General features: G+C 36.1%; 1 protein-coding gene across 1 annotated transcript; it reads right to left on the minus strand.

The window, feature by feature from the left end:
* Nucleotides 1-836: 836 nt before the first annotated feature.
* On the minus strand, nt 837-1115 carry LOC110886176 (velvet complex subunit 2-like). Its single transcript, XM_022133940.1, has one exon. It carries the CDS (start codon nt 1113-1115, stop codon nt 837-839), a length of 279 nt encoding a protein of 92 aa, XP_021989632.1.
* Between the last annotated feature and the right edge of the window lie 7959 nt (nt 1116-9074).

Here is a 9074-nt window from a genome sequence, read left to right on the forward strand (position 1 = left end):
CCTCCCAAGTTTTATTTGTCAAACAAATATCAAATAGTTTTTGAGTTTTTGATACTTTGTAGAAGAATTTTTATATAGATCTTCCTTAATTTTATATATGGTACATTTTTGTTTTGTGTGTAACCCTAGCATGTATATAGAGGTGTTTATAAGTGTTTGAATATATTAGCTCACATGGAATATAACATAAATTGGTTTTGACGAACTTTGAACGTATTTTTTAACACATTGCCGACCTCATTCATACTTGCCAAGTTACATGAAAACATAATGTAGACGGGCAACAAAAGTATTATGCAGTCACTAATTGTGATCTTAATTTCAAAATTTTGATTATACATATTGAAACTTAAATGGACAAGTATATGATGAAATAGATCATTAAACCAATCTAATGGAGATTATTGTCAAATCTAATACATTTATTACAATTTGAATGAACCTTGTGTGTTCATACAATCGAGCAAGGAGTGATGAAATTGGAAAACATACTTTGGTGAGTACAAAGAGATTACTAAGCGGGCTAACTACCACATTTCCTTCCCTACTTTTGTTTTCACTATGTTTAGTGTAAAGACTCCATAGTATCAAGTCGACTAAATTAACAATCATGAGTTATGGTTCGTGGGTTGAGTTGGTGGGTAATTGGACATTTAGGGTATGTTTGGTATGGGACAATGTAATGGGCGAGTGAATGGAATGGACAAATGAATGAAATGTATTATTTAATTCCATGGTCTTGTTTGGTTACCACATGAGAATGGAATGAATCATTACCTTGTAATGTTTGGTAGGCTAGGAAAAGAAGAAGGAATAAAATCGGCGGTGGGTGGCAGTTATGGGTGGTGGAGGTAGTTGATGGCGTCGGTGGCCGAGGGTGGCGACAGCGGTGTGTCGATGTTCAATGGTGGATGATAGTGGTGGTCGGCAGTGACGCACATGTTCGGTGGCGGAGGGCGGCAGCAACGGTGGTTGGTGGCAGCGGGTAGCGGTGGTGGTGGGTTGTGGTGGCGGTGGTCGGTGGTGTTCAGTGGCGCCGGTGTTCGATGGCGCCAGTGTTCGGTGGTGGAGGGTGGTGGTGGTGGCGGGTGGCTAGCGGTTATAACGCTCCGCATTTCTGTACTTTCCATATTTAGAAAGTTATATTCACATTTCTATTTTTAGAAACTTGTAATCGTGTCGTATTCGTGGTTCATTTTCAATCTTGTAATCCGGGGCTTTGATCATAATTGAAATTCATTTTATACATATACGTGTTACCTTTCATATTTGTGTTATATACGCAATCAATCTTTAAATACATGTTTATACGCAAAACTAAGACTTAAAATACACTTTGGGTACCTAAAAACAAGTTAAAATACAAGAAAACGGCATAAAATAACCTAGTTACAAAGTGAAGAGACTAAAAGTGAGCAAAACCAAAAGGTTTTCCACATCATTCTCCTCCAATCACCTTCCACCCTTCTTTAGCCAATCATATTTCACCCTTTTACACCTCATTTCTCCTTCAATCACCTTCCACCCTTCTTTAACCAATCATATTTCACATTTTTCTCCTCCAATCACTTTCCACCTTTATTAACTCCCAAACCCTAATCCACACTTATAAATACAAGCCTTCGCCACCTTCTAAACACTTTCCCCTCACCTAATATTCTCTCAAGTTCTCTAATCCTCTCAATATCTCAAAGCAAGGCAAAAACATTCAAGTGTTCTAAGTGAGTTTGCACTCACTTTTCTTCACATTTCTTCTTATTTCTTCTTTCAAACTACTTGGATAACCTCTAGAAAGGTTTCCACAAGTTTGCAATGGCAAACTAAGGTGGAACCTCGCCACATTTGTCAAACCTCAAGAAGTAAAATCAAACTTAACTCAAAACATATAATATATGTGTCACAAAGACATATATTTGAAAATGTAAGCCTTTAGAACTTCTACTAACACTCTATAACAAGTCAAATGTTTAGAAGTTTCAAGAGGTTAAGAGTTAGTTGTGCCAAGTTGTAAGCCAACAAAACATCTATTGACCAAGTCGATGTTTTTGTTTACCTTATAAGGTTTTGACACTTCAATCATTATCGATATAAGACTTGCGGACTTACATGCAAGATGTTGAACACCTTTACAATGTGTGTTTTGACAAAGGTCTCACAAGTACTTGAAGGATTGATAATGACTCGAGTAAGTCTCAAATTCAAAAGTTCAAAGGGGTAAGGAGTTAGTTGCTTCAAGTTGTTAGCAAACAAAACATGGATTGACTAAGTAAATGTTGTTTGTTGACCTTATAAAGCCTTGATACTTCAATCGATATCAAATATAATACAAGAGACCTTTAAGCAAGATGTTGAACACTTTTACAAAGGCCTCAAAATTACTTAAAGGATTGAAATCGTGTATGTCTTAAAGTTACAAGTTCCAAGAGGTAGAGAGTTGGTTGTTCCAAGTTGTGATTGACTAAGTAAATGTTGTTTGTTGACCTTATAAAGTCTTGATACTTCAATCGACATCGAATATAATACAAGAGACCTTTAAGCAAGATGTTGAACACTTTTACAAAGGCCTCAAAATTACTTAAAGGGTTGAAATCGTGTATGTCTCAAAGTTACAAGTTCTAAGAGGTAATGAGTTGGTTGTTTCAAGTTGTCAGTCAACAAAATATCCATTGACCGTGTGATGTTTTTATTGACCTTATAACGTCTTCACATTTCAATCAGGATTGACCAATTATAAGATAATGGACTTTGATGCGAGAAGTCGAACAACTTTACAAAGTGTGCTTTGACAGATGTTAAACAAGCACTTGAAAGATTGAAATCTTGTATAATGATGAATATATGAGTAAGTCTTAAACCGAGTTTGAGTTTATTTCCATATAGACTCGACTGATAACTAGGCAGCCGAATACCGAGAACATCAGTTTTATTACAAGATTGGTCATGATGCTCTATGTAAACAAGAGATAGAGAGTTCGACACATTACAAGGAATAGTAAGAGGTCAAAGAGTATGTGTTTAAATATCAAACCCTATTTAGCTATGAAAGATTGTGTTTTTTGCTTGTGTTTTGCTCGTTGTGAGGCATTATCTATTTTTCTTGTTAGTTTCATATTTGAAATTGTTTATTTCGTTTTTATTAATTTAATTAGTTTAATATATGAAATTTTTATTTCGTTTTTGTTAATTTAATGTATGAAATTTTAAATTAAACATCGCGTCACTTTAAATATTTATTCTCAAAAACTTTCCCTACTATAAATTTGTAAGTGTCGGTGAAATCTTGACAAATTATCGGGAACCGACATGATGCAAATTAACTAATCAAGTATAATCCACACGAGCTAGTGGTGGAGTGATAAGGGAGAGACCTTGTGTTCCAAGTGACCCAAGTTCGATTCCTGCCCCTAGCATTTAGTTTCTGCGGCACCTGGTGATGATGGGAGACTAGGCGAGTAGGCGGCGATCAGTAGTTCGATCCTTGAACTGAGCGGGTTTTACCTCATCGCACTGTCGTACCTTCGGGCGAGTGTTCACGGGCTTTGGCCCTAGGTGAGGGTTTTCCCCGGTTCGGAAAGCGAGTGTATCCCGATGTGGTGGATTTCGCCAGTAACCCATTTGGAGGATTCGTTGGCCGTTCAAAAAAAAAAGTATAATCCACACAACCCATCACAATGGTGCATTCACTTTATAGGTGTTCATTATTATAAAGAGTTTTAGGGGTTGTTGGTTCTTAATGGTTCAGACCTCTTACTGGTTCAGCACTTAATAGTTCAGACTGTTTGTTTCACAAGCAGATGTCTAAATGGTTCAGACATTTGCCTCTGAATGGTTAAGATTTATACAGAGTCTGAATGGTTAAGACTTCTAATCTGAATTGGTCAGACGTTTGCCTCTGAACGGTTAAGCATTATACATGCTCTTAATGGTTCAGACCTATTACTGGTTCAACACTTAATGGTCCAGACCTCTTATTGGTTCAGCACTTAACCATTCAGATATTACCAAACAAACTCTTAGTTACGTAAGTACCCTACACCTAAATATAATTGTGCCTTTAAACACATTATATAACTTAAAGAAAAAGGTCGGTGCTCTCTTTCTATTGGAACAAGACTTTCATAGTAGAGATAGTTGATTTGACTTTTTGATTCCCTAATCAGTATTTTTTCATTACACTAGTTGATTTCCGCCCGCGCATTGCGGCGGGGACCCAATGTCTGTAAAACGCGTGTCAGCAACGACAAGCAGATACCAAATATCAAAACATAAATAAAAATGACGTGATAAGGATAGTCACTCCGTCCTAAAAAAACGATTTTAAATAACCTAACATATAATAATAGGACCCACACGTCCTAGACGTTGAAAATTCGGTTGTTTTCAGTTCAGTTATTACGGTGCTAACACGTTAAAATATGGAGGAGCTCGGTATCGGTAACGGCACCGAAAGTACCGATCCGGAAAATCAACGAAATTAGGTACCGCCACTAAAAATGCTCGGTACAATACGGTATGGTATTTGAACGTAAAAATCAACAAATACAGGTATGGTGCTAGACTGGTGTGGAACCGAAAGTAACGATTCTGAAAACACCAAAAGGTGGGTACCAAATTGGTATCGAAAATGATTTGGTATAGTAAATTTGGTACCGATACGATACCGGTTTGATTACAGGATTTGATACGATTTGCTCATCGATAATCTAAATATCCAAGTTAATTTCTATGCTAGAATTCATTTATTACAGAAAAAGACATAAAAGAAAGCAAAATAAGTTGTTGTGTATATTAAACCTCATTCAAACGAAATACAGTTTACTTACTGTGTGTATGAAAAGTAATCTAAACGGTGCAATTACTTGCATGGCTACGTTACTACAGGATTTGATGAGCTCGGTACCAATCGGTACCGAAAATACCGTTACCGAAATCCCCAAAAGTGGGTACCGGTACCGAATATACCTAGTATGGTACGGTTCGGTACCGGTCGGTACTGGTACGACACCGGTATTTGAGGGTAAAAAACGGTGAATACTGGTGCCAAACAGGTACCGAAAATATACTTAGGTTGATAAATTTGATACCGGTACCTGATACCATTTACTTATCCCTTAATGATGTTACTATTATTGGATTTTACATATAGGATGATTTTACTGTTCATTGCATTCATTTTTAAACTGGTACCGAAAATATACTTAGGTTGATAAATTTGATACCGGTACCTGATACCATTTACTTATCCCTTAATGATGTTACTATTATTGGATTTTACATATAGGATGATTTTACTGTTCATTGCATTCATTTTTTAATATATAGGTAACTAGCGTATTAAATTTTTACTTTTAAGCCTTTGACTGTTATTATCCTTTCGAAAAAAAACTTAGGGCTATTTGTTTACTTCTTAATAAGGTTCTTAATGGTTCAAACTTTTTACTGGTTTAATATTTAATGGTTCAGACTGTTTGTTTCACAAGCAAATGTCTGAATCATTCAGACATTTGCCTCTAAATGGTTAAGCATTATACTGAGTCTGAATGGTTAAGATTTATAATCTGAATTGGTCAGATATTTGTCTATGAACGGTTAAGCATTATACTAGCTCTTAATAGTTCAGACCTCTTACTGATTCAGCACTTAATGATTCAGACATCTTCTGTTTCAACACTTAACCGTTCAGAAGTTGGCAAACAACCCCTCACTTATCATTTAGATCGATTTCATTAAATATATTTAAAATGAAAGGTCTTTGATGAAAAAAGATAAAAACTTTTGAACTTGATAACAAGAGCTTCTAAACTTTTAAAATTTGAACATTTAAGCCTCCTAGACTTTCTAAAACTTCATCAAATGTAATTTTCACTATATCGAGTTCTAACTTTTCAAATTTACTCAATATATTTTCATTCTTCAACTTAAAAGAAATAGACTATTTTCTCACGTGGTTATTTTTATGTAGGTGTCGGTATAAATTTACGTTTTAACTTAATTTTTCTTGGGAACAAGTCGGGTAAAATATGATGTGTTTTCATGCTTATTATTATGTGTGCTTTAGTCGGTCCGCGTTTTGACTTTTTAATATACGTGTCAGTATAAATTAACGTTTCAACGTAAACTTTAGAAATTCACGTTTCGACATAAAAATTATTTGTAACCGAGTCTGGTAAAATATAATACGTTTTCATTATCATTTTGGCGTACATTTTTTGTTGCTCTACGTTTTAACGTAAACTGTATTTGGAAACATGCCGGGTTAGATATAATATGTTTTCATTCGACGTTATAAATTAAAGTTATTTTACGTTTGACGCCGCTAAGTCTTGATACAAAGATAAGGGTGGTGTGGTTGTTAGGTGGACCCCTCAAGTAAACAAAGCAACTCCAGTTCGATTCGTTTCTTTTGTAACAACATTGCTTTAGATTGGATAAGTCAAAACACATGTTTTCATATAGTTAACGCATTACATAACGTGCTACCAAACTATAAACAACTAAGTCATTGCCACCGCAACGCGCGGCCTATGTCAAAATCTAGTATCTATTAATTTACAATATGTGGAGGAACAGTATACTTTCTTTGGTTTTAAAGTTGGCCATACAAGTTTTATTTTTATATACTTGCACATTCATAAGAATATGAGAACACTAACTTTTTTTTTTGTTTTATTATGGTTTTGTCTTTTATACTTTTCTTTTTTCATATATATAAACTTTAAGATTATATTTATGTAATAAAACTTTGGCTTTGTTATAATTTTGTAACAAAAGTTAAATTAGTTTAGTTTTTTATAATAGTTTTGTTTTACGTTTTTTCTTGGGGGGTTGTTGTTTGGTTGCTACATAGCATGATGTTTGTTGGTCACATTTTGTCTGTTTTTACCCCCCCTCAAATTTTTAATACGTGTCAGTATAGATTCGAATTCGTCTATGGTTTACGTCACGTGAGTCACTAAGCGTTAAAGTTCATGATTTTATTTCACAATTCTTCTCGGTTTTGGTCTTCGATTAGTTGCTACTCAGCACATCTTTATGCCTCCCGCCCCACAACACTAGTAGCATGGTTTTACACCCCTTACCCCGCAACGCGGGGGGGTTAAGACTAGTTGTCCATTAATTTACGTATAAACATACACTTACATACTTACCCATCATCCTAAAGCTCACAAATGCATATGCATAAAATAATAAAAATCACCTTTGTATAAAGTAAGACTTAAAACTATCAATTCATACAATGATAGATCTATGTTAATAGGAAATATCGTTGACATTTCCATTTTAATCCTTCCTTTTGCTTGCTTTTTTATACATTAACCCTTATCCTTTTCTTTATTTGTTTGTCTAAGCCTTCCTACGATCATGGTCCACGCATCCTTTCCTTTTTTAGAATGCGACGTGCTTTCACCACCGCAACACAACCGCCACCACACCACTACACCACCGCTTGTTAAACTATTGGCCCATTGCTCACATGACGGTGCTTCTTAAAGACCTTAAATAAGGCTGTTGCAACGATTGTCGCCTTCGATTCCGACGAAGAAGAAACAAGCGACGAGAAAAGCGACTGCGGTGGTGGTGGGAAGGGAGAGAGAGACCCGGTCTTAAGGCTCAAACGGAACCATTATTGTTGTCAAGCTGTCGATTGTAACATTTTTCGTTTATTTTTAGGCTGATGACAATAGCAGGCGGTGTTGGAGGGCAGCAGATGGCGACGACAATAGGTGGTCTATGGCATGAGCAGTTGTTGGCTGTTAATGACATAGGTGCCATTAGTTGACAACTACCGTGGAGTGGGTGAAGCCGGCAGTGGCGATGAGTGAAAGGGAGGGTTAACTAGATCTAGGGTTTGGGTAAAGATGGGGGTTGGTGGTGGTCTAGAGAGTAGAGAGATAAAAAGGTATGCCTTGATGGTCGGAGTTATGGATGTAGTCGGAGCTTTGGTCAGAGAAGATGTAGGGGTGATTGCCGGAGGAAGAACAATGGGAGACGAAGTGTAACACCCGTCTCATTATTCAATCATTATTTTATTAGAATTGCACCTTATTAAAAACCAACGCATAATTAACAAAAAAACTTAGTTGATAAAACTAAGTTAGATGATATTGGTATTCTAATACAGCCAACTAAAAGTTTTAAAACATTTAACATTAAGTAGTGTTTACAAACAAACATCGTCTAAAACATGATTATATTTGTGCGGAAGCTTCAAAATTTGTGTTCGGTTCTTGGAATTCTTGCTTAATCGCCATCCGGAATAAGACCAACATCACCTAAGGTCAAAACCAAATCAATTGTTAGTTTTGACTACATTAGAATGTATGAAAATAAGTTCCAATATCAATCAAGCAAAGAAAATAAAAAAATTTCAGCTTTCTGGTCTGTCGCGCCACGCGACAGATCACATGTAAGCTTACGCGGGCCGCGAGAGGGCCCCGCATGTCACGACAGGTTCAAGGTCTCCCTCCGCGTACCGCGGAGCAGACGGTTTTCAAGCGGGTGCAGGTATGTTACCTGCATTTATGCCCAGCTCCGAACTTTATAAAAATTCTAACTTTAAAGGGGCATAACTTTTTACTCGTTTGTCCGTTTTAATCGATTCTTTTTCCTATGAGTCCGTATTAAAATTACAGATCTAACCATGTAATTTTCACACTACGAAACTCGTTTTATGAACAAACGGTTCATAAAATCCTTGTTTCATTTATTCAACCCATTAACAATATGTGCATAACACCCATTTTCAGTTCCAAAACTTACTATTCATGGTTTCCCAATTTCCCGGGCTTGTAAATCCTTGCGTATTCGCGCCATACTATGGCTTTACGCTTTACATTAGAATTTCATGCTTGTTTTCCCAATATTCAAGCATACCTCATCAAACTACAGTTGCAATTTATTTCTTTTGTTCTATCCGATATCTCGGATCCGCATCTTACATTTAGCATCACTAAATCCATTGGCGTATTATTATTTAACACTGATGTAACACGGGACTTTCAAGTCCTTGTACACATGACTCTTTTTAAAGGGCATCATTTTGACCCGTTTTATTTGTCGAGTGAAAACCATCA

This window comes from Helianthus annuus, chromosome 2 (genome assembly GCF_002127325.2).
Source record: "Helianthus annuus cultivar XRQ/B chromosome 2, HanXRQr2.0-SUNRISE, whole genome shotgun sequence".
NCBI lineage: Eukaryota > Viridiplantae > Streptophyta > Magnoliopsida > Asterales > Asteraceae > Helianthus > Helianthus annuus.